This window comes from Trachemys scripta, chromosome 2 (genome assembly GCF_013100865.1).
Source record: "Trachemys scripta elegans isolate TJP31775 chromosome 2, CAS_Tse_1.0, whole genome shotgun sequence".
In the NCBI taxonomy this organism is placed as follows: domain Eukaryota; kingdom Metazoa; phylum Chordata; order Testudines; family Emydidae; genus Trachemys; species Trachemys scripta.
Window position 1 is genome coordinate 267,031,191 of NC_048299.1, and position 27,686 is coordinate 267,058,876.

The following is a 27,686-nucleotide window of genomic DNA, read 5'->3' on the forward strand; positions in this document are numbered from 1 at the left end:
GTTGCCTGGGTAACCATAATTCTGGCATTTACTGTCTTCTGAGTTCCTTATTTTGCAACTTTAACTTTTTTTATTTAGATATATTTTAAAAGTACAAAAAACTATATATAAATATAGGACACCTCAGGTTTTTTGAGGCCCCTGGAATAATTATAATTGTTGAAATGATTTTAAATTGCAAAATCTTGTGTTCAGTAGTGAATTTGGATGTTGCATTAATATTTATTTTATTGTCGTATCTTTATTGTTTGTGTTTTGATTAATGAAAACTGCCCTTTTTAAGAACATGGTGGGGCAATTGATTGTAGTGTGTGTTTATAGAAGACTGAGAACAGTGGGTGGAGATTTTGCTTGTGTGTACAGAGAGAAGAAAACACTGCCTGTGTAATTTCCAAAAATGTCAGAACTTGATTTAATAAATGTATCTTTCAAGAAAACATACATTTTTGAAGCACACATTAGCATTTACTTGGGGTGGATACCGCAAGACATTGCTAAAGAGCTACAGAGCCTTTCACCAGTTTGAATCTAGTCCAACTCACTAGGTAGTAAAAATTGTTGCCATCTAATGCATGTTCGGTGGCCCCTAAATGAGATATGTTTATGGGTCTCAGTTTCAGCTCCTATTCTGTACTTATCCTGCACTCATCACCATAGTATCTGATTCTCTACATTGCAAAATAATCACCAACCTTTGTATTATTGGCAAATTCACCACAGAAGCCAACTGTGGAGACTGAACTGCCCCTGTTTCTTGAGACATGCTGGCAGAGCAGTGTATGTGGGAAACCTGCCCTATTGCTGCCTTGTAAACTGAGGATTTCCGGGTGGCCAGGTCAACACCTTCCACTAGCAACAAATCCACAGCTTTTGTAAACTGCAGTAAAATTATAGGCAAATATGGAGCCGCACAAAAATTGGCAGCTATGCAGCTTTCTAATTTTACATTTTATTTATATAACCACACAGGTGGATAAGAAAAAAGGGGTCACTGATTTAAATGTTCTATGTTTTTGCACAGCTAATGAGATATAAGGAGGATGGCAGTCAATAGTTTAACTTCCTTGGTTCTCCTTGTCTATCTGGCCCACAACTAATAAAGCCACATAAAGGACAAAGAAATATATAGTTATATGGCACCATCTGGTGGCTCAAGGTGCACTTTACAGAACCATACAGATGGCAAGAGCCTAGACCATGCCCTGCCTGCGCAAGATTGTTTCCTATACTTTATTTCTTTCTTTGTCTCCCACTGTTTGTCATACCCACTTGTTGCATTTTGTTTCAAGTTTGATTGTAAGCTCTTTGGGGCAGGGATTCAATGTGTGTCTGTTTGCATGGGACCTAGCACAACAGGGCCTTTTGGTGCTCACATAATAAAATAAATAATACTAATTAATAGGATTTTGTCCAGTCTTGTTTCAGTCTCCCAAGCAATAGGGTTCTCGCTCTTCTCTTTGATGGCTATTCCACACCAATCAGACAGAGAAGATTAAGCACAGCATGTTTAAAATGTTTTTGACTACGTTGTGGAGAATGTAAATTTTATACAGAATCTTCTAAATTATCTCACCAGACCAGATCACTGGTTCATCTGGGCCAGTATCCAACCTTCTGCAGGCATTCTACCTGATGCTTCAGAAGAAAAAGAAAAAGAAAATCACAACAAATCTGGCTAATTTACAATGCAGGAAAGGACACATTTCCTTCCTGATTTCCCTGAAGGAGATTTATGACTAAAAACATAAGGCTTGCTCAAAGCACATGTTAATGTTCCAGATTAGGCAAAAATGAGATGTCAAATTTTGCTTCTTAGGTGGTAAGTGGCTAATTGGTATGAATGAACAGAAGTGCAGGAATTAAATCAACCATGAAGTGAAACTTTGGTCCCGTTGAAGACAATGGCAAAAATCCCTTTGACTTCAGTTGGGCCAGGATTCCACCCATGGACAATAGTAAACCTCACACAAATTCTCAGTACAATTATTTCCTGTGGATAGTCTTAGAGCCAGCAAGGCATTCTTCTCCTGCAGGAGGCGCTCTGAGTTCAGCTGTCTATGTTTCTCATGACCTTGGTGGACGCTAGGGCTCACCCAGGTACCACATGCATATCAGCCTATGAAATGGGAGACATAACTAGAGACAGAATTTTGCTTGCAGGGGATATAAAAAGCGGCTTGCTAATGGAGTTCCAGAGGGCATGCTGTGAGAGTGAGAGACAGTAGCACAGATGGTGGGACAGATGCCCTGACACTATTTCAGACCACAGGATAATTCAGTCACCAGGATCAATACAGAGGGAATCAGGGTCGAAAACTTCTGAGAGAGAGGTGCATCTTCTAGGTAAGTGAAATTACAGAAGTTCTCCCTCCTTTTTGTTAAGGCTGTCTTTACACTACACTTTTTCCCCCTCAAAGTTTTCTACTGTTACCCCACTGGTGCAACTCTCCTGGTGGGAGTGCTTGTGTAGACAGGACTCTGGCATTTTTACCACTGTGTCATCTAACCTTGCTCAGAGCAAGCCTAGACAGCACAGTGGGGAAAATGCTGCCAGTGGCTAGAACCTTATTTAGATAGTAAATCCTTCAACATAGGGACTTTCTGTACCTATGTATATGTAAAGTGCCTAGCACAATAGGGCCCTGATTTTGGTCGCGGCTCTTAGACATTAGTGTAATATAATAATATAGCTTAATGTAATTTGTAAAACGAATATTGTATAAATTCATTTAATGTTTGTGCAGATATTTGTCTTTTCATACACAGGCAGTTTTCAATATTTACATAAATCCCTTTTGTTGCTTATTATTTTGTTACACCCTAAAATGTGCTAGAACCTGCACACAAGACTTAGAACAACATAATCCTTGCTCCTAAAATCTAGATGGCAGACATGACACAATGAGCAGTATGACAAACAGAGGAAGCAGATGGGGTTATACAGCGATATGGTCACGGTTGCTCATGACAGCCGTATATTAACTGAATAAATTCACAATATCATTTTAATATATTAAAAGTTTATTTTTTAAAACAAATGATACAATGCAACATAAAGTGTCTACTGCATAATGACAAAATAAGCTTTATACCATTAATGTTACTCTTCATTAGAAATATTTTGAATATACTGTATATTGGGTTCCATTATGAGACTGTTCATCTGAGTAAGAACTGCAAGATGGAGTCCTATAGCATTTGATGTGGCTCTGCAATTCTCAGTTGTTCAAACACTATGGATCAGAACCTTAGGTGGTGGTCATCTGCTGGTTTATGCCAATTTATGATATGCACCTCTCTCTTTTCATCAAATCTCTATAAGACTTTTAATTACTATTAAACATTTCTATTGTGGTAGCTCCTAAAGGCCTCAACCAAATTAGGTTCTCTTGTGCTAGCTGCTGTCCAAACACAGAATGAATAACATTCCCTGCCCCAGAAAGCTTACAATCTAAACAACAAGATATAACAAGCACACGGAGGTAACAAATGTGTGCAATTCTTAGCGAGATTCTTTATTAATACCTGCCCACAAGTAATAATTGTTCTCGATTTACATTCTAATATATAAGCACATTATAAAATAAAGGTATAGGACAAGTGAAGGGCCAGATCCCCTAGAACTGGGCCCAAAGTCTGTACCTATTTTATGTACTGGTGCTCTTTTTTTACCACACCCTTCAGTTCTGAGGGCTACTTATTGTTAGTGTAGTTCCAAAGGTGTATAGGGTGCTCCACAGATGGATAATAACGGATGTGTCCCTGCTCCAAAGAGCTTACAATCTAAGGGCTCCTACAAACACTGCTGGGCATAATGCTTGCTACCGTTGAGAACCCAGTTTCCTCACTAGAATAAGCAATATGTCTGGTGTCAAGTATTTGCAGGATTGGGCCTGAAATTTGATTTTACACAGCAAGGAATGACCAAACAAAAGATCAGGGCATGGTGAACACAGATTATAATAGCAAAAGGTGATAAGTTTATTGTTACATGTGCATCTTGAAAATTCCTCATTGGATTTGTATTTTAATTAATTGAATACATTAAAATTGAACAAGAGCTCAATTACTGAAGGTAGAGACTTTAGATTACAGTAGCCATCTCATAGTACACAAATGTCACACTAACCAGCAGTCAACAAATGTTTGTACTTCACTAGAAATATTGTTTAAAATACCCTGAGCCTGATTCTCCTATTAACAGAAGCTGCAGATGTTCAGCACTTCAAAAGTCAATCTACTTTTACTTAGGAGCCTAAATATGGATTTAGGCACCCATGTTACAAAATGTTGGCTTTACTCTTTCATCAGCCTTGATTAACTGTGACTCAGTGTTTCATTCCAGCAAGGCAATAAAAAGTTTGATTCTAGTTTCATGATGAATTCCTAGGAATTATTTTAAAATAATAGAGAATTTTCTCCTCATTGAGATTAAAAGTACATTTAAAAAGAGGACCCATTATAACTAGCATATCATAAGTAACAATATATACATATATATATATATATATATATAAATACCACACGGTCATCTATCACTCTAGAGTTAAAATGAATAAGGAAGCTGAATTATGTAATATTCACAGAATTATTCAAGTTTATCATCTGTACTACAAGAAAAATATGGAGTTGTGTGGTGCCTCTCAATTTATTATTTACTATAATTGTATTTATTATTAATTATTATTATTATTATGTGAAGCAATTTTCCTTTACTTCAGGATTCTCTGCCTGAAGTACATCCTGGTGTCTTTATTTAAACTATAAATACTGGACTGTTAGTTTCTCACCTGGTCTATTTTTATCAGGGAAATATTTAAGAGGGGGAAGGATAGCTCAGTGGTTTGAGCATTGGCTTGCTAAACCCAGCATTGTGAGTTCAATCCTTGAGGGGGCCACTTAGGGATCTGGGGCAAAATCAGTACCTGGTCCTGCTAGTGAAGGCAGGGGGCTGGACTCAATGACCTTTCAAGGTCCCTTCCAGTTCTAGGAGATGGGATATCTCCATTAATTTTAAATTTATTTTTTTTAATTTAATTTTTTAACATACTCAGCAACAGTATTTTAATATCCAAAATAGATAACAGGGCTGTTTCCCCTGCTTGAGTTTTTGGTGCTGAGTCTTACATTTAAAATACAACCAGAATGATATTTACCCCTTGAAAGGTTGGCACATTCATTTTAAATAATTGGCACTATGCTTTCCTTCATTTCCCCACATCTCCAAGGATTCATTCTCACAAACACAAGTGTATCCTGTTTGAGGATGGCCATAAAGGTGAGTAACTATAAAAATACAGGCAGCTGAACTGTGATTTATCATTTCATTTTTTCCTTCATTAGAACCTTCAATTTTTTAAAATTAATTTTTACAAAAGTTTACAGATACTTCTACTATGCTTGCCAGCCTGTTCGCATCCCACCTGTGGAGTTGGCCTTTCCACAGGCAGCATTACTGCTCAGATTTAGCAACTGTGGCACCACTGGTGCCAGTTTTAGCACAATGGGGGATAAGCAGACCAGAAGCAGCGAAGGCAGAAAGATTTTGAGACAATACTATGCGATCACATTTTCATCATTTTATACTACGGGAAGATGAAATTTTACACTGTGTTAGCTAAACTGGAATACTTGGTAGGTATAACAAACTAGTTATGAAATAGCGTAGTCATAGAACAGTGATCACACTGGTCATTCAAGGGGATTAATGTTTAGCATTGTCTCTTAAATCCAATTTCAGAAAAATAAGGTTCAATGCTTTAAAAATAAAGGTCATGGACTCTTTATATGTTACGTTAACCATATGATTCTGGCGTATCCAGCTGCTCTTCCAACCCTCTGACTCCTGACTTTTCTGAAGAGACTTCTGGTCTCTAACAGGAAGCACTATTCTGGCACAATTAATTTCCCTTCTCTCTTTTCTTGTGTTTCTAACACTCATTTTTCTGTCTTCAAAATCAATGGGAAAGAACCCAGAATAGAAATAAAGGCCAAAAGGCTGTGGCAGGGATGAGACAATGAAGGCCTGAAGAGTTTTAAGTATATTGTCCAATTTACCACTATCCAGAACCATTCTCAGCTTTTAAACAGTTTGACAACAGGTTATTTCAAGACTGTAATGCATGTTCTATGGCCAGAGCAGCAACATTAGTGAAAACGGTTTAGACATCAACAAGTGATGGATTTGTAGGGCTTGCTAGACATTTTTTTCCACTATCTTAGTCTCCAAGGCCCCAAATCCTGCAAGTTACAAAGCCTGGGTGACCCCTATGCCGAGCCCCACTGGCATCAAGGGGTTCCATGTGGTCATAGGGGTCTGCCTGCATGGTTCTGCTTGCAGGATTGGGTGCAAAAAAGACTAGTGGAAAGCCTGGCTTCCTAGCAAACTGTGAAAGGATCCAAGTACAGTCCAAATAAAATGATTTTGTGTTATTGGGAGAAAGAGCTCTGAAAATTCTGCTAGTTTCTCACGGGCAAAAGAAAAATGGCTCCAGATAAGTGGTCTGTACATGCTGGCAAACCTAGATTTGGTGAGGAAAGAAGAGTGAAATTTGTTAATTAAATACTGAAAATTACATTAAGAACTTGTCTGCTTTTATGTGTTTATGAAAAGCAAGGGACAACGTTTATAGGACAATGTCTGCCATCTAATTTCCAACAAGGGATGCTGTAAACTAATTTGTACACTTGATGACTGGGATGCACATTTTTCTTCTTAGCCTTGAGGAAACCTGAAAGAATGGTCAAAACTTGTCTGTGAAATTCTCAGATGCTTCTATCTCAGGGTGTATGTTCTTTTTATATATGTTATCTCAAGGATTCTCCATGTGGGATCTGCAAGTATGCAGCCGCAGTTCAGTTCCTCAACTGAGCACAACAAGGGAGCCTAAAACAGGGCTGTTACCTCCAGGTGCTGAGGGAACATAGATCAGACCACAGCCCCACTCTTCCTCCTGCTCCTCACTAGACAAATGGGAGGAGGAGGTTCTAGAGGGTATTTTGATATTAGTGCCACCCCTTCTGTGTCTCTTTCCACCGCGGAGCAAGAGGGCCGCACTGGAAGGGCCAGTTTGTCTCCCCTTAGCATGGGGAAACTGGTTTCAGGATCCTGGATCTATAATGAGCTAAGCATTAGGAGTGCTGCAGAACTGGGAGCTGGAAATAAGGTATAGGATTGGGAATGGGACTGGAAGGGAGAGAAATTAGAGGGGAGAAGAATCTCAAAGGGCTTTGTAAGCTATTAGGGCCCAAATCTTCAGCCTGTGTAAATTAGTGTAACTCTATTCATTCACTGGAGCCACACTTATGTACAGCAGCTCAGGGACCTGGCCCTGCATCTCTGTGTCTAAATCCAGCACATTGAAATGCAACCACCTCTAGGCTGAGACACAGCAATTGTTTAACAGCCCAAACTATTCAGTAATTAGGGTAGAAAATGAAGAATATTTTATCCAAATAAAACCAGAAAGGAGGTTTAGATGGAATTAGTTATCCTGAAATCTGATGAGGATACTAGGGCTAGCACCCATTTCTGGTGAAAAGGTCCATGGGATCTTTTCAGCACAAATGGAAAATACTTTAATTGTACAGCTCATCCTACAGACAGCACCCTCAGCAGCATATTAACACAATGCAAATTTAGAATCAGGATTGCAACCTATTGAATCATCCAAACCTCTTCCTAAGCACCTGTTTTTGTTTTGTTTTTGAAGGTCTTCCATTCCAGTAGTGAGCAAGTCTAACCAGGATTAGCTCATAAACTCTGACAAAGTCACAGCTGAGCTGGTGAGTCTGCAGACTTCATTATCTGAATGAATGGTTCACTCTTCTCCGGAGTATTTTTTTTCCTTACCCTACAATCCTTTATAGCGTTCTACTTACCGATTCAGTCTTTCAATTATTTCCTGCAAGAAAATGTCAAAATTAATGTGTACATTTTTGTATGTCCTGATTCCAACAGTTTTTATAGAGTTTAAGGCCAACAGGGACCACTAGACAATCTAGTCTGGCCTCCTGCATATCACGGGCCATTAAATTTCATCCAGATATTCCTATATTGAGCCCAGTGACTTTAGGTAGACCAAAGCATTTCATTTCTCAGGAGAGTAAACTGTTTGTGCCACAGTCAGAGAGCAGGACAGAGTGAGGTGCTACCAATACTCGAGGCCTCTGCAATGGCAGAAAATTAATTGGGTGAGATATCCCCAGATGATCCTAGCAGACAATCCATACCCCATCTAAGAGGAAGATGAAAAAAACCCTGATATGCCTGAAAATCTGACCTGGGGGGGAAATTCTTTCTGAAACCCATATCTAGTGGCCAGTTTTACCCTAAGCATATGAGCAAGACCAACCAATCAGGCATCTAAAAAAAGAAATTTCTCTGAACTACCTCAGAATACTGCTCACCCCTGTCTAGTGTCCCTCTCCAGCTGTCACCAATCTCTGATGCTCCAGAGAAAGGTGACCCCACACCCGAATACATCTGGCCAATTGCGCACTGAGGGAAAAATTCCTCCCTGATCCCTACAAGTGTGTACCTGAAGCCCTGAAGCATGAGCTTAGATGATAATCATCATTTTAATGCAGAGGTACAAGTGTTGTGGGCATGTTGAGGGGAATTCAGAGCTTCTTCTTCTCCCCATAGTCCATGAAGGAAGGGAATTAACATGGGGATTCACAGTGCTTTGTGCCAACCAATATACAAAGAGATCCCGATTCTGCCACCTTTACTCATGTGGAGTAGTACCTTTCTCACACAAAAAGCATCATTTTACTCCACAGAACTACTTGTGCGAGTAAGGTACTCTTCAACATGAGTTAGGGCAGAAGAAGACATCTAATCTTCTAATTGTATGTAGCAAACTGAAAAGTCTCATCAGAGGCCATTTGTGGTTTAGAATTATTTTCTTTCTTTGTAGTACACCGTTGTTCATGACCTAGTCACAGCAGAAGAAAAATCAGTAAGATTTCAATCTAGTTTAAGCTCTGCTTCTCCTCTCATGTATATAGTATAATGAGTAACATATCTACCAACTAAGAAACAGTAGATCATATATGTGCATAAACTGACATAAATTGAATCAGGCCTTGATTACACTACTATTCCTAATTACATGCATTGGTGTAGCTACACTAATGCAAACTCTAGTGTAGACAAGCGAAGACATTTGTACCAATGGTGATGACCCTGGTGTTTCAAACAGGTAAAAACCCACTGTGTAAACGGTGGCTTTGCTTGCCTGCAGCTACACTGTTGGCTGTAGTTGGGGCAAATACCCAGTCTGGATATTGCTGATGATGCAGGAGCCATTAGTCCACTGGGAGAGGAGCTGCAATTCATTCCCTATGCTTTTGAGGCCCACAGGCAACCAAAGGAGAGGAACCACAAGCCCCATTGCCAATTGCTCTAATTCTATCTCCCAGTTCATTGCTCTGCCCTCACACAGAGACCTCCAAAGAATTAATCAGTCCTCTCACAGTCCCACCATCAGTCATGCCCTCCAAACATGCCTCCTTCAGATTCTGCTGCGGCTCCCAATCCCATTCCTCTCCTTAGGGTTGGGTTTCCCTTCTTCCTTCAGCTGCTCTGCTTCCTCATTCTTCTTCTGGTGCTGGATGAAGTCCAGGAGGGGCTGGGACAGTCAGGCTCTCACTCCCAGGAGAGAGGAAGCCCAGATGGAGTCTCTTTAGTTCCCTTCTCCATCCCCATCTCATCCTAGGGAGGGGCACAGTGCTGGGTGCCAAAGAGGCCTGGCTGCAGAGCTAGTTGGGGAGGAGACAGACTGCGGGCTTCAAAAGCGCTTCTGGCCCTTTAAAAGAGGGAGAGGAAGGAGCTTTGCCTGCTCCTTGTGCAGAGGAAGGAGGAAGCCCATTAGCATGTGGGTAGCCCCAAATACCTTCTTTTCCTTAGGAGGTGGGGAACAGGGAAGGACAGCCAATCAAACAGACTAGGGTGACCAGATAGAAAGTGTGAAAAATCGGGGGTAATAGGCACCTGTGTAAGAAAAAGCCCCAAATATCAGGACTGTCCCTATAAAATCGGGACATCTGGTCACCCTAAAACAGACAGCCTTGTGGGTAGGTCTGAAAGCCTGAAGTCTCTGGGGAAAACCCATACAGGTAGCAACCTGACTTCAGTGGAGTTACATCAGCGTCAAACTGACAGGAGAATCAGGAGAACTCTAATGGCCAGATACTGCCACCCTTACTCAGGATTACTAGTAACTTGCTCTGTGAATAGTGCCATTTATTGGGATTTTCTACTTAGTGAGGAAAAGTGATATAATCTGTTCCTACCTGTATAAAGTGTGCACAAATTACCATTCTTAAGAAAATCTTGGCCTCTCACAATATCGGCATCTACAATTTCAGCACTGATCTCCAATCTTTATACTCCATTTCCACTGCTCTGCTTTCAACATACTGATCTGTGATTCTAAAGGATAAAACTTCTGCCTGGCTTCTCTTGTTCCCTCAGGTTACACTGCACTCTTGAAAGCCTGCCCCTGACTGAGAAAAAGAAATATTGCCCTTTTGATCTCCCCTCTTGCCACAAATTGAAATCTAGAGGCTCCCAGATACTTTTAGCCTCAGCAGCACCTATAAAATTAAGAACAGACTTCTACTGTGTGGTCAGTGGAATTACCTTTTGTAAAGTCCACCATGTGTAGAAGTGATTGTAGGATTGGGGCCTATGTCTGAGTTGGTCTCATATCATTTAGGACTTTATTACACATTAACCTTTCCACTTACTGTACTGAGAAGCAGGCCCACCGACAGGGATGGCAAAGGGGGCAATTGCCATCGGGCCCGGTTGATTTAAAATGGCCCAAGGGCCTCTGGCTGCCACCGCTGCCACAGTAGCGGTGGCCGGGAGCCCCGGGTGCTTTTACATCGCCCAGGTGGGCTGTAGGGCTCCGAGGGGTAGTACCAGCAGCAGCAAAGGCAGCTGGGCAGGCATTTGGAAGCCCTGGCCATGCCCATTGACTGCTCTGTCCTGGGGCCCGGCATGGCTGTCGGCAGGCCTGCTGAGAAGTTTCAATCATAGACAAAACTTTGAATTAAATCAATTTGAAACAGAGCCACATTTAGAAATGAAGAAACAGACTTTATTCAGCTCCTGAGGCTAAGTTACCACTCCCTTCTATGCCATTCATGCTGACCCATTAGACAATGGTTTAATAGGTTAATTTTTTTCTTTTTCGCTGCATTTACTGCTAATCATGAAAAGGCAACATTCAAACACAAAGAATATTTTCATGACCACAAAGTAGCAAGAATAGCTAAAGCCTCTTGCAATACCGACTGATCACTCATTGTCATCTTTTGACCAGAAGGAGTATGGATAGAACCTCTTCATCTAAAGCTCTTAAGTATATTGAAATACTCTTGCACCGCTTACCGTAATTTGGTGGTTTTGGAAGATGTGACAAGACTGATGAAAGATGACTTGGCAGCATCTTTGGAGCAAAAGAACAGTCAATTTTAAATATATGATTCTACATGTGATTAAAGGGAAAATTCTGCCCTCAAATGCACATATGTAGCTTTTAATCGAACCAAGGAGAATTTTACACACACACACACACACACACACACACACCCCCTAAGGACACAATTTGACCCTGGAATCTAACGCAATAAAATATTGTATGTCAAGTATAAAGGAAGTTTCTACTTACAAACTAAAATTAGCAGCAGCAAAAAAGCCAACAAAGTGGCAAAGCGTCCTCCCAGAAAGCATCTGAAATCATAACAAATACCAAGTATCAGAGGGGTAGCCTTGCTAGTCTGGATCTGTAAAAGCAGCAAAGAGTCCTGTGGCACCTTATAGATGTATTGGACCATGAGCTTTCGTGGGTGAATACCCACTTCGTCAGATGCATGCCATAACAAATACCCTAGTTTTTAGATTGTACGATGGACAGATATTGGGTCAACACAATAAAATATGCACTCCACACATTCCAAGATCAGCCTTCAGTCAGCTACCATTCTGGTCCTTCAGCTAAGGACCCCAATATTCCCAGATGGGTAATGGGAGGCGGGAGCTGGGAGGAGACCAGTGTCATGAAATGTAATGGAATGTTTACCCCACACATGCCAGGAAAGGGTTAATATGGGCCTGAGAAAGGCCCTGGTAGGAAAGAAACCAAGGGGACCAGCAGCAAGAAGTTGGACTGAGCAGACCCTGGCTGCTGGTTATAGGGTCCTGGGCTGGAGTTCAATGTAGTGGGATGCCCCAGGTTCCCCTAACCAGCCACTTGTATGGTAGAATGAGGCCAGAGAAGGGAAAAGGAAAGCGAGGGAGGATGATGGGGCCCAGAGTCTAGGCTGAAGACCTGATCAGGTCGTGAACATTGGTTTGTTGGACTTAGTTACCCTGAAAGAGTTCCCTTCTCCAACTTTCAAATCCCCTGTATCATATCTGCATCCAAACACCTAATTTGCGCACACACATCAAATATTTGTTTGCAAATGCATCTTTGCAATACTGCATGTCTAACTTTGAAAACCAGGCCCTAAATGTCATGTTTTATTCACCGGTTGACATATATATATAAAAATAAATAAAGCATGATTGTAATGAAGATGAAATCAAAATTACCTTGCACACACTGAAATGATTAAACACATGGACAGTATAATCATTTGATAAACGACATTTCTCACTGCACTGGATTCTATTAAAAAAGGAAACAAATTAGGAATAATAATTCTTTTTTCTGGACATACTAGAAAACAAGTAGCTCCTTCCTTCCAGTTGCCCTCCTCTGAAACTGTGAACCTGAAATTCAGTGAAGGAAAGAGTATTTGTGATAAAAAAGATGCTTTACCAAAAACTCTACTATGATAGTCACCATGGGCCAGCTCCACAGAAGTCAATGGGTGTCTTCAATGGGGGGTTAAATCAAACCCACTAGAGGCAAACCCAATTATTCTATACTCCATATAGACAGACTATACATCTGCATTCTCTTTTTTGAAAGCTGTAAAGTGTGTCGAATCGAGGTCTAAATGTCATATAAAAATATATTCTCCCACAAAATCTTCCTTAACTGGACAAATATTTTTGATAATGGACATAAGGATATACATAGAAATGGCCATGAGAAGTATTCAGAAATGCAAAATAATCACCTTAACAAATTAAAACATAGTTTGTTTTTTAGATTTTGCAATAATTAGATCAGTGTAAATTTACAAATCTCAAAATTTGGGAATTTGCTAAAGGGACCAAGAAAAGTTTAAATTCATCAAAAAAATGTCAAGGGGTCTTTTTTAAATGTCCATAACTCAAACAAATTAACAGATTTTTATTTTTATTCACAGATTTTATTTTCAAATCCTCAAAAAATATTTTTACAGTCAAAGACCAGGATGAAATTCTAGCTCCATTGACATCAATTGGAGTTTTGCCATTGACTCTGGCAGAGTCAATATTTTACACAACATACCAGAAATTTGTGAAAGATATAGTATTCATATATAGTAAAAACTTAAAACAGGCATTAAATCTAAAGTGAAAATCTCAACATAACTGTATCCAATGAGCAGTTAAGGCACCTATATATAATAAATATTATATAATATAATATGTATTTACATGCAATATGAGAACTAATGTTAGAAACTGACATATTTTTGAGTGTGCCTGAAGAATTCGTAGGGAGTTGTTTCTACCTTAAATTTTTATTGCAATGAAATTTAGACTTGGTCACAAATGTTAAATAGTTTTTGTGAAACAATTTGAAATAATTTTCATTCAGTGGGTTTCACAAGGAACCCACTGAATGAGGTATTTGAAATTTTTCATAAACATTTTTAGTTTCAGATTTTTTTCATTTTTTGTCCCCCTCACACTTGACTCTCTCAATCTTCTCCCTTACTCACCCCCTCCATTTCCCTGAGTTTTTTCCTCTTTCAATTTTGCCACTGAATATGGAGGAACAAGAAAAAAAGAGGGGTATGGGGGGGAGAAAATTACAAAGTTTTAATTTTATATTTAATTGAAAAAATTGACTTTTTTTCCAAATTAAAATTTTGCAAAAATCTCCAGTTTCAAAAAAGGCCATTTTCAATACCATGTTTTTCCACTTGAAAAATGTCAACCAGCTCTACAAATAACAAACTGAGAAGGAAAGAACATAACTCACTTGAACGATCCAAAGTCTCTTCATGGAAATACCCATCTACCATAAACTGGGAGCATGGAGAGGAATCACTGAACTGTTTTCTTGACTGAATGAACACCACATCTTTAGAAAAAGAGGATTCATCAGCTGCTGGCATTTGCATCCAGGTTTTGCATTCAGAAGAAAATTCAGAGTCATCTGCAAGAGGCACATTTGTAACTTTCCTAGCTCACAGTAATGGAAAGGGGTGGAGAATCTGTGCTGATAGATTTTTAACATAAGAAATGACTCAATCACAAGGATTTCTCTGAACTGTTAGTGATATGGAATCGGTAGACCCATTATATGTAGGAAAATGCAGGGGGAAAGAAGCCGATCAAAACTTCATAAATTTTAACACAGTGAGGATATAAAAAGCTCAGACTGAAAACAGCAATGGGCCAAATGATTAGACTTACTACTGGAGTATCTCTCATCGTCACTGGCTTCCTATCCAAAGTCAGTTTCAAAAGGACCTCCTAGGTTATAAAGATCTCCATGGATTCAAACACTGTTACCATCTCATGTCACTGGCTCAATTTGCTCCGCAAAATTCTGTCTCAGTGGTTTTCAAAGTTCAGGTTGCAACTCAGTACTGGGTCACAGAATGCAAGGCACTGTGTCGCCCCTTAGCACCCAGGGACCCTGGTGGCCGGCCACTAAAAATTAGCAGTCCCTATCTGTTCTGACACTGCGCTGTGCCCCGGTAGCAGCCAGCAGCAGGTCTGGCTTGTACGCAAGGGGGCCACGGGGCTCTGCACGCTGCCCCTGCCCTAAGCACTGGCTCCACACTCCCATTGGCCAGGAACCGGGAAGCCTGCCTCTGCACCCCGCTGTGCCGCTGACTGGGAGCCGCCGGAGGTAAGCCCGTGCCCCAACCCCACATCCCAATCCCCTGCCCCAGCCCTGAGCCCCCACAAACCCGGAGCCCCCTCCTGCACCCCAAACCCCTCATCCTTGGCCCCAACCCAGAGCCCTGACCCCCTCCCACACTTCAACCCTCTGCCCCAGCCCAGAGCCCCCTCCCACGACCCTCATTCCTGGCTCCACCCTGCAGCCCTCACCCCTGCACCCCAACCCTCTGCCCCAATCTTGAGATACCTCCCACACCCAACCCCCCTCATCCCCAGCTCCGTTGGGTCGCGGACATCAAACATTTTCTTCAACTGGGTCACCAGAAAAACAGTTTGAAAACCACTGCTCTAAATGCTGATTTGAGCAGAGGCCCCCTGCAAAACCAAGGAAATCGTTATCCACCTACAGTGATCCCGTCATTAACAGACAAGCCTAACTAAATACAGAACATACTAGTGATGTTACTGTGGGCTTACCATTGCCATAGTGCTGATTGGCATCTAGTTTATTATCTCCATCATTCCAAATCTCCTCTACATCAGGAGAATCCATATTGCTAAGGACAGTGCTGTTGAGCCATGAATCCGAAGCACTGAGACTGAACAGACTAGCAAGAGAGCGACGGATTTTCTTCCTTCTCCTGAATATTCTAGAAAGGAAAGAAATAACCATGTTTTAAAGGGATGAGGCACTTTTATTTATAAAACAGTAACAGGGTTCATGCTGCGCCCCTGGGTATTTAGCCACTGGGCCTCCCCCTTCAATGAGTCAGGGACACTTTAGTATGGTGCAACACCCATACTCTTTATTCTCCAAAGGTTTCCCACCACCAGTTCCCAACTATATACAGACTTCACAATTACTTTGCCTACAACAGACTAGGCGGCTCCCATTTCCTGCTGTGCTGTTCCGGACCCGGACCTTGACCCTTTCCCTTCCCCCCTTCTCTGGCTTCCTCTCAGCCTTTATAGCTCTGGGCTAATAAGACTGGCAGGTGTGGCCAGCTACCAGGCAGGCACAGGGCTATTCACCCATTCCCAATCCATTCCCCTTGATTGGGGCTGGAGTGGCAGGAGCTGATTAAGAGCTTCTCAGCCAGCGTCCTGCCACAAACGGGAACACGGTCTAGAAGTTAGAGTAGAGGCCTACGACTCAGGTATCTTGCAGTCTGTTCCTTGCTCTGCCACAGGTTCACTCTTGGGCTTGTCATTAAATTTCTCAATGCCATTGTTTCCTCACCTGTAAAATGGGTCTAACGATGTTTACTTCTTTCACCAGGGTATTCTGTGGTTTAATAGTTTCCACTGTAACATTATAGGGCCATATTTTACAATCCTTCCTCAGGTAACACCACTATTGAAGTCATGTGGAAGTTTTGCCTGAGTAAGGATTGCAGGACAGAACCTGTATTTTTAATTTTCCTTTTTATTCTCCGTCATGGTAATGCCCTCTTGGGAGCAGGACAGTAACACTTCTTTTTCTGCAGTGTCCCTCTTCCTTGGGCAAACCATTTGTTTTGCTGTATTTCTAAAAACTGCAGCTTTAGGTTTACAGTTCTGCCTGTGTCCCATCATCGATTAACTCTCTAGAAAGGCATCCACACAGAAACAGTGTTGGTTAGTTTTGAGCTGCTGATGAGCATCAGAAGGAGACCCATCACAAATGTATTGGGTTATGGCCATAACAAAAATGGATCAATGACTACCCTCAATTTTTTAAATTCTGGGCAAGTGAGTGATGAAATTACAAAAATAAAAGTTGATATTTAGAATCCAGAGGAATTTCCATATCAAATAAAACATGTTTTACAGCAAATACAATTTGGAGCCTTCCATATGTAATATAGCATTAATTTATTGGATGAAATCATGAAGCACAATTCAGTTTTTGCTCAGTCCTCACTCAGGGAAACCTCCTAATGACCCACTGAAAATTACACATTTGCTATATTTTGAAAATTATGATAGTTTGAAGGTGAGACAAACAAGAAAATCTTGAATTTCCTTAAAGTGTCTGTTCTGCCTACTTTTGGATTTGCTCTTATCCTTCTTTTATGCTTGGAAGAATTGAAGTCCCCTCTTTGGAACATTAAATATTTCAGCAACAGGTGAAAAGCCATGAATTTCTGGGCAGCTGTACCTCTCCTTTATATTGACTGCAGAAAGCGCCAATCACAGTAACATCTGTGTGCTTAAAACTTTTGAGATAATGTTATAAGGCATGACTCTGAAGACCAAGTGATTTTAACCACTGCAGTCTCTCTGAATTATACTACTTGGTGTGTTCCATCGTTACTAGAAAATGGAATCCAGGTATAGAAATAAAGGAAGGAGCTAGACATAGAATCATAGGACTGGAAGGGACCTAGAGAGGTCATCTAGTCCAGTCCCCTGATGTTCTGAGCATTATAGTCATACCCTGACAGCCAGCCAGAAATCAAGTTAAGTCCAGAGTTACAACGCCAACATCCAATATTAAGTAAAATGTGTGTGACTCACTTACCTAACTAATTTCTCCTTATAGGTAACACTTGTCTGTGACGGGGTCAGTGTTATGTTACCATCTTCATCAGACAGAAAACTGTCTTCCGTCAAAATGTAATAGCCATTAGTAAGAAGCCGAGGACTACGGCGACATGTGAAAAGAGAGCCCGTCAAGGGGTTTATGGAACAACATTCATAGGAGGTGTCACTGTCCAGAAAGGCATAAGTGTAACTGAAAAGGAAAGAAATAAAACCCTCTGAGTTAGTATATGTCTGTTTAGCACAGGGGCATAAATGTTAAAAAACGATTGAATGATAATGTTTTAGATATCAGAGGGGTAGCCGTGTTAGTCTGGATCTGTAAAAAGCGACAAAGAGTCCTGTGGCATCTTATAGACTAATAGACGTATTGGAGCATAAGCTTTCGTGGGTGAATACCCACTTTGTCAGACACATGTAGTGGAAATTTCCAGAGGCAGGTATAAATATGCAGGCAAGAATCAGTCTAGAGATAACAAGGTTAGTTCAGTCGGGAGGATGAGGCCCTCTTCTAGCAGTACACATCACTTTTCATTTGAATAGCTCCCAGAACACTATAGAGTTGTGTAACAGGGTGGTTTGCCCTTATGGACTAGAGGCCTGGGGACAGCCAGCCCTGATTACTAAGGAGGCACACAGGAGCAAGGCTCACCTGATTGCCCTATAAAGGGCAACAGGAAGCTTCAGAGAAGGGGGATGGGAATGCTCAGAGAGAAACAGAGGGAAGAAGCTGCAGGAAGTGAGTCTCTGGCTGTGGTCCCTTCTCCACCTGGGGACACTGGGAGTTGTGGCTGGGTAGGAAGCCCTGGCTGGAAGATTGTTTTCTTCTCATGAGAAGAAAACAAAGAAGGCAGGCCAGGCCTTGCGTCTTCTCCAGCTGCTCAGAGAGAAAAAAGACATAGCTCTCAGGAGGAGGGGTTGTTCCCAGCTTAAAACTGGAACGGAAGATGTCTGTTTATTTGTGAACTTCTTGTGAATAAAATCAGACCCTAAGGTGGGCTGTTGTTATTGGATTCATGAAAGCCTGTGTGGAGTTTATCTAAGAAGCCCCTTTAAGGGGGAAACTGAGGCAAGGGGCTGCTTGTAGGGCCACACTGAGGCCACAAGGATGGAGGAGGCCACTCACTCACAAGCTGTAACAAAATGATATACAAAGTATGCACAGAGATTGCTTCATCCACCACTGAAATGCAACCATCTCTGGAGTGAAATGTAGCAACTGTTGGATAACACACAACACTAGACAAGTATTTAAGACAGAAGTGAGTAACTTTTCCCACTGGAACACCAGGGGGCTGTTAGGTAGGTATAATGTATGGTCCTGATTTTGGAATTGGGCCCCAATCCTGTGAGGTGCTGAGTACTCACAACTCTGAGTGACTTCATTGGGATTTGAGAGTGCTCAGCACTTTGCAGGGTCAGGCACTAATCTCGATATACATTTGTCAGAATCAGTACAAGCAGCTATAGATCTTTCAGCAAACAGTCCCAGAGAGAGTGGGAAACTCATCTAGTTCTTGAAAACTGGAAAGAGGTGAGTAATAGATAATTGTAGAAAGATCTCTACCAGGGACAAGAGATGACAGTATTGTAATGCAAGGGCTAGGGGTGGGCATGCACCATTGCCCTCTGCTGGACAGAATTTGAAATGAACAACTGTGTCATATACCATATGCTACAGTCACTTCAGGGGGATTCTACTTTAGTTCAAGTGGTTGGGGCCTGTGTATTTCAAGCAGGAGTATCTGAATTCTATCCCCACTGTAGCTTTGACGTTTCAAGTGGCCATAGATTTGCAGCACAGTGATATCTGTGAAATGCAATGCGGCCATGCTTTAGTGTGGTAATAGCACCCTAATCATAAATAGTTTAAATAGGAATTTTAGAAATGTTTTTCAAACACAAAGGAAAAATAAAATGAAACAAAGGATAGTTTTACTCCATACCTTGGCAAAATGTGTTCAGGGGACAGACTTTGCCTGGGCTGTTTATCAAACACTGAAGAACCTGTTGAGACAAAGACCAGATAAGGAAAAGTCCCAGCATCGGCTCACCACACAGACATTTCAAGCGACAGTTGAACCAGCTGACTGGTTTTCACTAACAATATGTCTTGATGAAATTGAAAAGAAAAAAGGAGAAGAAAATTAGGAAAGGAAAAGAGACTAAAGGAAAGAAAACAGAGTGATGGTGGGTAGATAAAATGAAACCTCATATAATTTAGGCTTGTATAGCATCATTCCAAAAAGAGTAGCATGAATCAAAGCTGATTACAGTCAATAAATCCAAGTTGCCAATGTACTGTACAGTTTTGTGTCTTGTGGGAAGTAAATCCAGGCACATACAAGGGAATAGGTCCAGCACTTTTAATGGTATTGTCTAATTCACATCATGAACAACTCACTCACTGATTGATTCTACCAGCAGTGCTCAGGTTCTCCTATAACAATTATGTGGTGGCATTAATGGGTCACACCATTACTATGATAAGGTATCATGCAAGTGGGCATCTGTAGATGCGGCACAGCAGGAGCCGTTATGGCAACAATGGCAAAGATTTGAGGATAATGATTGATCACAGGACTATGGAGACATCTAGGAAGTAGGATTTCGATGTTATGTGAAGGCCAAACCTGCAAGGTCCTACGCTCAGTGTCACAAGGATTAGATGGTTAAATAATCTGAGTCTATGATGGGGTTTACAAACTCCTCTCTACAGCCCAGGCAGGGGAAAGGCTGGAGCAGTATGGAGCCAGGAAAGCTCTGCCCATCATGCACTGCCAAGCATAGTATAAAAAAGTTTCAGCCGCTCGGGAGTGGGGAAGTGAAAAGTCATTTCCAGGAGCAATGCTGTGTCCTGAGAGAGGAGGAGAAGAAGCGCTTACTGAGGAGGTCTGGCTGTGAGTCTTTCTACCCCTCATTTGAGGCATCACTCCAGCAAGAGGGAGAACTGTGTGCAGAAGCACCAGAGAGTTGCCTGCATCAGTCCTGAGACTCTGAGGTTTGGAGCAATGGACAATAATCGAATAGCAGCCAGGCCCCAAACTGAGACATTGGGTGGGGTAGGAAGTGGTCCAGGCAAAGGTGATCAGGAGATGGGCCCAGTGTAGGCCAGCCCATGCTATCACATTTCAGGGCTCTGGTGGAGCGGGAGGGCCTGGGTCCCCCTAATCACCCCAGATTCCCCTATGCCTAGCCCTATGATGGGCAGGAATAGGGGGTTACAGACAAGAAGGCTGACCCAGCTGAATCCCACTCATGGCATCCCTGACACATTGAACTGGAAGAGACGAGAGCCATAGGCCTGCAGACTGAAGAGATAACCCTGCTACAGAGTCATTCATCCACAAAAGGAGATGGGTCTAGAGATGGGATCTGGGCTCACTGATGAGGTGAAGTGAAGAATGGAGGGGGACATTTTGGGGAAAAAGGCAACCGGACAAGGCTCCTGTTAGCGGTGCAACCACATGGAATGGCAATTGTCAGAATATCACACAGCTGTTTGTATGCAACGGTCACAAAGAGTGAGTGTTTTCCATATTTACACATTACAGATTTGTATTTTATATACATTAGTGGCTGCTGAAATATTCTCTTCTTTACAATTTTATACAAAAACCTCTGTAAAATCTTGACTTTTCAATCAATGAGAAAACATTACATTCAAAAAAAGAAATTCATATTCACTTTAGAAGGCAATCCCTCATGTGTAAGGACACAATCCCTTTTAAGAAAGCCCAGAGAAATGCTCATACATTTACTTGCTGCTGGTGTTGACATTAGTTGGGATATTCGATACATCTTGAAAAGGTCTGTTGCAAACTCTCTGGAGCTACATGCATCACAGATTATCTGCAAGAGATTTTAAAGAAAAGTTGGTATTTATTGAAAACAGAGAGCTGCAAGTTATAATCAGGAATGGTCATTACATTACTAACTATGCTGTATTCCATTCGATGTGAGTCTGATCCTGCCATCCTTCCTCATTGATTTCAAGAGCAAATTTGTTCAAATAGGGCCTGCAGGCCCAGGCAACTGAGATCTCTTAACTAATATTTAAATCCATGATGTACAGTATAGGTAGACTTACAATTATCCTATGTGCACTACAGTTTTTACTTTATTTTCTCAATAATATGCTTTTGAATCACTGTTATGTAAAATAAAAAGCACTGAATGAGAAATAAAGTTTACATACAATATCTTACATGTTTCTAGTGCCTTGCATGAGAGAATATCACAGTGCACTTTACAAACTGGTATACAATCTATGGTTTCTACCCTGCAAATACTTAGGCCTGTGAGTAGTCTCATTAAAGTTACTCAGGTGACTATGGTTTATATGTAGGGATCACACCACCCGCCACTGAGAGGTAGGACAACTTCAGGGGAAACATAACAGCTGTTTAACAGCATGTAGCAACACTACAAATCTGTTTAGGATAAGATGTGAGGGAGAAATGCATCTCCATATGCAGATTAGTGGGAATGTGATGTATTTCTCCCAATTATACACATCTTCAAGAACAGTTTAAGAGCACTTGTGATTTACAAAGCAATGTTTTTCTGTGCAGTGATTTTACATAGAATTGCTTTCTCAGAATCTTGAAAACACTGGAGAAAGTGTATGCACTTCATTTTGCAGACAGCACTTTACACAGCCCCACTTTTATTTATTGTTAGGCTTGAAAGGATTAGATTTTTGTCTGTCAATGTCAGTAAACGTTGACTTCACTGTACACACACACACCAATGAAAAAATATTTTCACTCATAATAATCCAAATTTACAGATAGGCAAAGTAAGAAAAATGCTGCTTGAGAACTTATTAGCATTTGAGTTCAGGATATTTACTTTGTATATTTTGAAATGTAATGTTGATATTTTGTGTTGTAATGGTTATAAAGCTTTATCTTATAGAATCTCAATGTCTACTATCGTTTAAATAATTGTCTGCCCCCCATTGTGTGATTCCCCCTATAATTTCCCACAACTGAAAATGTAAATAAACAAAAATTAAAAAAAATGCTTAAAGTAAATATTTGTATGCAGTGTAGTTGTAGCCATGTTGGTCCCAGGATATTAGACAGACAAAGTGTGTGGAAAAAAATCCTAAAAAGTTCTCAAGCAGCATTTTTCTTACTTTGTCTATCTGTAAATTTGAAAAACATTGTTTTGTAAATCACAAGTGCTCTTAAACTGTTCTTGAAGATGTGTATAATTGGGAGAAGTGGTGTCTTTTCTCGGACCAACTTCTGTTTGATCTGTTTTATCAGACCAAGCTTGTCTCTTTCACCAGACAGAAGTTGGTCCGATAAAAGATACGACCTCAGGCACCTTGTCTGTAAAATAAACACTGATATTATGCATCAAAATAAAAAAATCTAATTCTGCCAAGCAATTATTCATATCAATTGCCACTTTACAATTACTTTAAATAATACTTAACATTAAGTAATATTTGTGACCCACAACACATTAAAATTCTGTAGTTCAACAAATACCTTTTAAACTAACATATGGCAAAAGGCCAAATATGAACAACCTCACTGAAAATGAAACAAAGCTAAAGGCAAGTCAGCAACGTTTTACGGCAATCATTCAAATCAAAGTTTATTGAGTCTACAACACTGCCCAGTTCTGAAATTCAAATCACTAAAATGTAAGCATGAAAGCTTCTGCCTTTCTACTCAGAATGTACAAAACAATTTACTTTAATCACTTTCCTTGGTGATAATCAAACTGGTCCTGAAAACAATGATACCCTCAGTTGGTAACTAGCCAATCCCTTGCGCATGTTGCACTCTACACTGTAAATATTTACATCAATATGTATCAACACACATAATTAAAATGATTTAAGTCCAAGTATTTAACCTATTCAGATAACAAATATTACTCTCTTATCTTTTGAAATACAATAATGTCTATGAGGAATAATTTTATTTGTTCATACATGTCACTTTTTGAAGGGTATTTTAGTCTATTCTCTTTACTGGAAGTGATGAAAGCATTCATAGAAATGTAAAGCTTCTTGAAGAGCTGACTGTAGATGGAGAAATCCAGGGCTCAGTTATTCCTCTGTTGATCAAAGTAATAAAACATCAACATATGTAAAATCTTCCAAACCTGGAAAAGCCATTTCATTATTAACAAACGTATGCAAGAAGTTTTTCATCAAAAAGAGACTCTGGAATACAACTGTAGGGTGCTCCTTATGCTGCTTCCTGGAACAGAATAACTCTGAAATCTTCGAAAAGGCAGGTCTATAAAGCCCCTTGTTTCCTTTCGAAAACAGACTGTGCAATCAGAAGCAAAGAGGCAGAATGAGGTCATTCTTCCTGTTAAGTAGCCTCACATCACAAGCATTCATTTTGAAGAGTAAACTGAAGATTAAGATTAGGCAAGTGAACAACTCTGCAGGGTGTTGCAAAATGCAAGATATGCCAGCTTTAAATAACGGTTTTCTATTCTATTTATGTCATGGTGCACAAAATCAGCACCTTGTCTGTGATGCTTGTAAAAACAAGTGATACAACTTTTACCATATCTTTTATTTATAAATCTGATACAGTTATGACTCAGTATACTTTACAGTCATGTATTCATATCACTTAGTATAACACTAATGTTGTGAGACTTGAAGGCTTTCATTGCATTACTATGCCTAAAATAATCCTATTTTACCCCCCAAAATCCCTGAATGTTAACAAAATCCCATCCAAGAGCACTGTTGTACAGAGGAAACATCTGTTAATATTTCATAGTTAAGTAACAGGTCAGTTGTTTTTCAACAACCACACCATGGCTGATCATAACAGAATTAAGCAAATGTTAGATAAAAGTGTTTTGGAGGATGAAATAAATATGGCCAGGGAAACATTTATAAACGAAACCATAGCCACTACACTTCAATGATGCATAAAACGACAGAAGAAAGAATACCACTAATTCCAACTGAAATAAATTTAGTCTGAATGACTGACTAGTTTTAACAATCAGAATTATTGGATTGTAGAATAGTCTCCAAAGGGAAATGGTAGAAACCCCGTCACTTGGGTAATTTAAAATTACACTGTTGTAGGGACCAATCCTATTCAGGTAGAGGAATAAAATGACCTGATAAATATTTTCTGTCTCTGACTGCTATGACGTTATGTATATCAGACAGAAGGATAATAGATGAATAGTACTATAAAAGACAAATATGTAATATCCACCTTCGTTTTCTTCCTGAAGAAAGTGAAAAAAATGCCTTCTGTTGATGTACTCACAATAAATGAAAGCAAGTTGCCAAGTTAAAAAAACACAGCAGTAATCTGGCACAGGTTATTACAAAAGCTTTCAGTATTGCCTCACCCATCTGAAATGTTTCACTTAAGGTCCTTCCACTCCATATGGAAAACTGAGGGCCAAATTCATCCTTGGTGGAACTTCCTTGACTTCAGTGAATTTACCCCAAGGATTAAATTTAGCCCCAAATGACTAATGCTTCCATGGTTGCATGAACTTTGCAATAGTCTGAATAAAACCACCACCAGCATGAAGTCTTCATATAGTGGAACAAAGATGAAGGAAACCATTATCTGTTTTGATCTGAATGTCTTGTACTCCAGAAAAATATGCCTTTACTGTAATTTTACTAAGCACACAAGTATTAAAAATACACATCTGTCTCTATGTTAAAGATGCACCGTCAACTTTAAACAAAATCAAATTCCTATCTAAAAATATTGTATCTATATTATAGTGACTCATGGTAGTGTCCCTATAGTTAAGATTGAGTTCTAAAATAGGGCATAAATTCCTGTTTTTCTCTAAAAGTAGGTGGCCTGTAGATATTGTGATAGTCCCAGACCAGTTGGAAACAGCAGAGTAGCAGAAGGGAGATACACTGGCCACTGGATAAGTAGTTTTCTGTTCCCTGAGTGACCAGAGCAGGGGCTGCTCCAGGCTAATAGACCACCTGACTCCAATTAACCTGCTAAGTCAGGTGAGGCAGTTGAGCACCTGACTCTAATTAAGTCCCCTCTGATGCAATAAAAGGGCTCACTCCAGCCATGCCATGGGGAGCTAGAGAAGGGGGAGGGGGGGGGGGGAGAAAAGAAGTAAGAGGTGTGCAAGAAGTTGAGCGTGAGTAGGCATACTGCTGGAGGACTGAGAAGTACAAGTGTTATCAGACATCAAGAGGAAGGTTGGGTGGTGAGGACAAAGAAGGTGTTGGGAGGAGGCCATGGGGAAGTAGCCCAGGGAGTTGTAGGTGTTGTTCAACTGTACCAGGAGGCACTCTAAACAGCTGTAGTCCACAGGGCCATGGGCTGGAACCTGAAGTAGAGGGTGGGCCTGGGTTCCCCCCATACCTCCCAACTCCTGATCAAACACAGGAGGAATTGATGTGGACTATAGCTTCTACCAGAGGGGAAGGTCTCTGGACTGTTTCCTGACCCACAGGGTGAATCTGTGAAGCGAGCAAATCTGCCAATAAGTGCAGGACCCACCAAGGTAGAGGAGGAACTTTGTCACAATATGTTTTCTATGCTCTTTGAATTTTCTGTGTAGCTTTTTTTTTTCACTTCATACATTTTCAATAGGATGGCTTTGAAAATGAGCTCTGACTTATTTTCTGGGTAATCTGACCTTTCATCGTTGGCTGATAGACTATATATTTTTAAAATAAATATAGCCTTCTATCTGCATAAAATTTGGTAGACATGTGCATCCTTACTAGATCTGGTGCAAGAGAGAAGAGTTTCATGATCAGAGACACATAATAGAAGAAGGTTTATATACAGCTGCATTTTTACTCCTCAGTTTGCCCCCAAGCCACCTCATACTTGAAAGGCCCACTCTTCATTTAAACAATTAGAAAATGCTTTGTTATGAAGTGGTAACAAGGCTCTACACACGTAGCATATCTGACACAAAACCACAAAAGTAAGAAAACAAAAGGTTATGACACCTAGTAGTACATATCCTGTACTCTTCCCACAGACACACACTTAACTGTTGCCAAAACAGCTGTACACCACAGTCTGTGTGCTGCAGCCATACCTATGTCCTCCTTGCAATGTCAGCCGCCTATCACTCGCTTTATCAAGTTACCCTGTCTCAACGCAACACACAACTACATCAAACAGAGGGGTTAGGAAAGGGTAGATTGGTAATGGGGTGTGTGGAAAAAGGTGGGTTGGGGGGCAGAGTTGTGACAGAGGGAGTATGGACTGGAGTGCAGTTATGGTAACAGTAAAATGTGTGCCTGTGAATGGAGGCGCAGAGGGTATGTACTCTAAATGGCTTCTGTTTTTTTGTATGTTAATTAAAACAAAGCCTGATCAGTTGGAGGCAGTGGAAAGATTCTCGTTGACCTCAGTGAGCTTTGGATCAGGCCCATAACACCTACAATGACTGTAACTTGCAAGGAAAAGAGAAATATTTTTTTCCTCTATTTTTCACTTTGTTTACTTTGTGTATGTACAGTGCTTTGTGTATAGTTAGTTTAGCTGTATAGCCCTTCTTCCCTGCAAAGTCAACTAGGGCCTGATCCAAAGCCCACTGAACTCAATGAGAAATTTTCTATTGACTTTGATGGATGTTGAATCAAGCCCTTAGAGCTAGATCCACAAAGGTACTTAGACACCTAACTGCTTCTTTAGGGATATTATCAAAACAATTGCTCAGCTGCCATCTAACTCCATAGGTGCCAAAGTTACCACTACAGGCCTACTAGTTTCAGAGGGGTAGCTATGTTAGTCTGTATCAGCAAAAACAACGAGGAGTCCTTGTGGCACCTTAAAGACTAACACATTTATTTGTGCATAAGCTGCCCAAATAAATTTGTTAGTCTCTAAGGTGCCAAAAGGACTCCTTGTTGTTTTTGGTTATTCAGTATCCCAGTTGTCTGGATTTTTGCCATTTATATTTGCTTTTGAAAAGAGTCTGCAACTGTATAAAACTAACTTTTAATTGGAGTTCAAGAACATATTGGCTCTGATTTTAATAATCTTGTGTATGCAACTATATGAAGAAAATGTTAGTTTAAAAAAATCCAAATCTGATTTTTTTCAACGTGATTAGAAAGAAAAACCCCGCTCTACCCTATCAAAGACCACCTAACTGTTTAGACTTAAGACAG

At 40.5% G+C, this 27,686-nt stretch overlaps 1 protein-coding gene across 6 annotated transcripts; it reads right to left on the reverse strand.

The window, feature by feature from the left end:
* Positions 1–4,949: 4,949 nt before the first annotated feature.
* TMEM71 (transmembrane protein 71) lies at positions 4,950–23,870 on the reverse strand. Of its 6 annotated transcripts, XR_004644818.1 has the most exons (12): positions 23,684–23,868; positions 21,310–21,406; positions 19,501–19,561; positions 17,535–17,747; positions 15,509–15,681; positions 14,160–14,336; positions 12,611–12,686; positions 11,685–11,746; positions 11,405–11,462; positions 10,756–11,030; positions 7,882–7,904; positions 4,950–6,521 (listed from the first exon to the last, which is right to left on the reverse strand). XR_004644818.1 is itself a non-coding variant. In XM_034763638.1 (11 exons), the coding sequence occupies exons 1-10, from the start codon at positions 23,699–23,701 to the stop codon at positions 7,898–7,900; spliced, it is 942 nt and encodes a 313-aa protein (XP_034619529.1). In that variant the 5' UTR covers positions 23,702–23,864; the 3' UTR covers positions 4,951–6,521; positions 7,882–7,897. The 6 variants fall into 6 exon arrangements, 2 of the variants coding, with proteins under 2 accessions (XP_034619529.1, XP_034619530.1); XM_034763638.1 differs by lacking the exon at positions 10,756–11,030 and having other exon boundaries at positions 4,951–6,521; positions 23,684–23,864; XR_004644820.1 differs by lacking the exon at positions 4,950–6,521 and having other exon boundaries at positions 7,694–7,904; positions 14,160–14,261; positions 23,684–23,870.
* Between the last annotated feature and the right edge of the window lie 3,816 nt (positions 23,871–27,686).

Excerpts from the sequence above, each read along its gene's own strand:
- TMEM71 (XM_034763638.1), bottom strand. Across the intron at positions 17,748-19,500 it reads CCTGAACACATTTTGCCAAG|TTACACTTATGCCTTTCTGG; the intron begins GTATGGAGTAAA and ends TTTCCTTTTCAG. Across the intron at positions 11,463-11,684 it reads GCTGCTGCTAATTTTAGTTT|ATGCTGCCAAGTCATCTTTC; the intron begins GTAAGTAGAAAC and ends TTTGCTCCAAAG.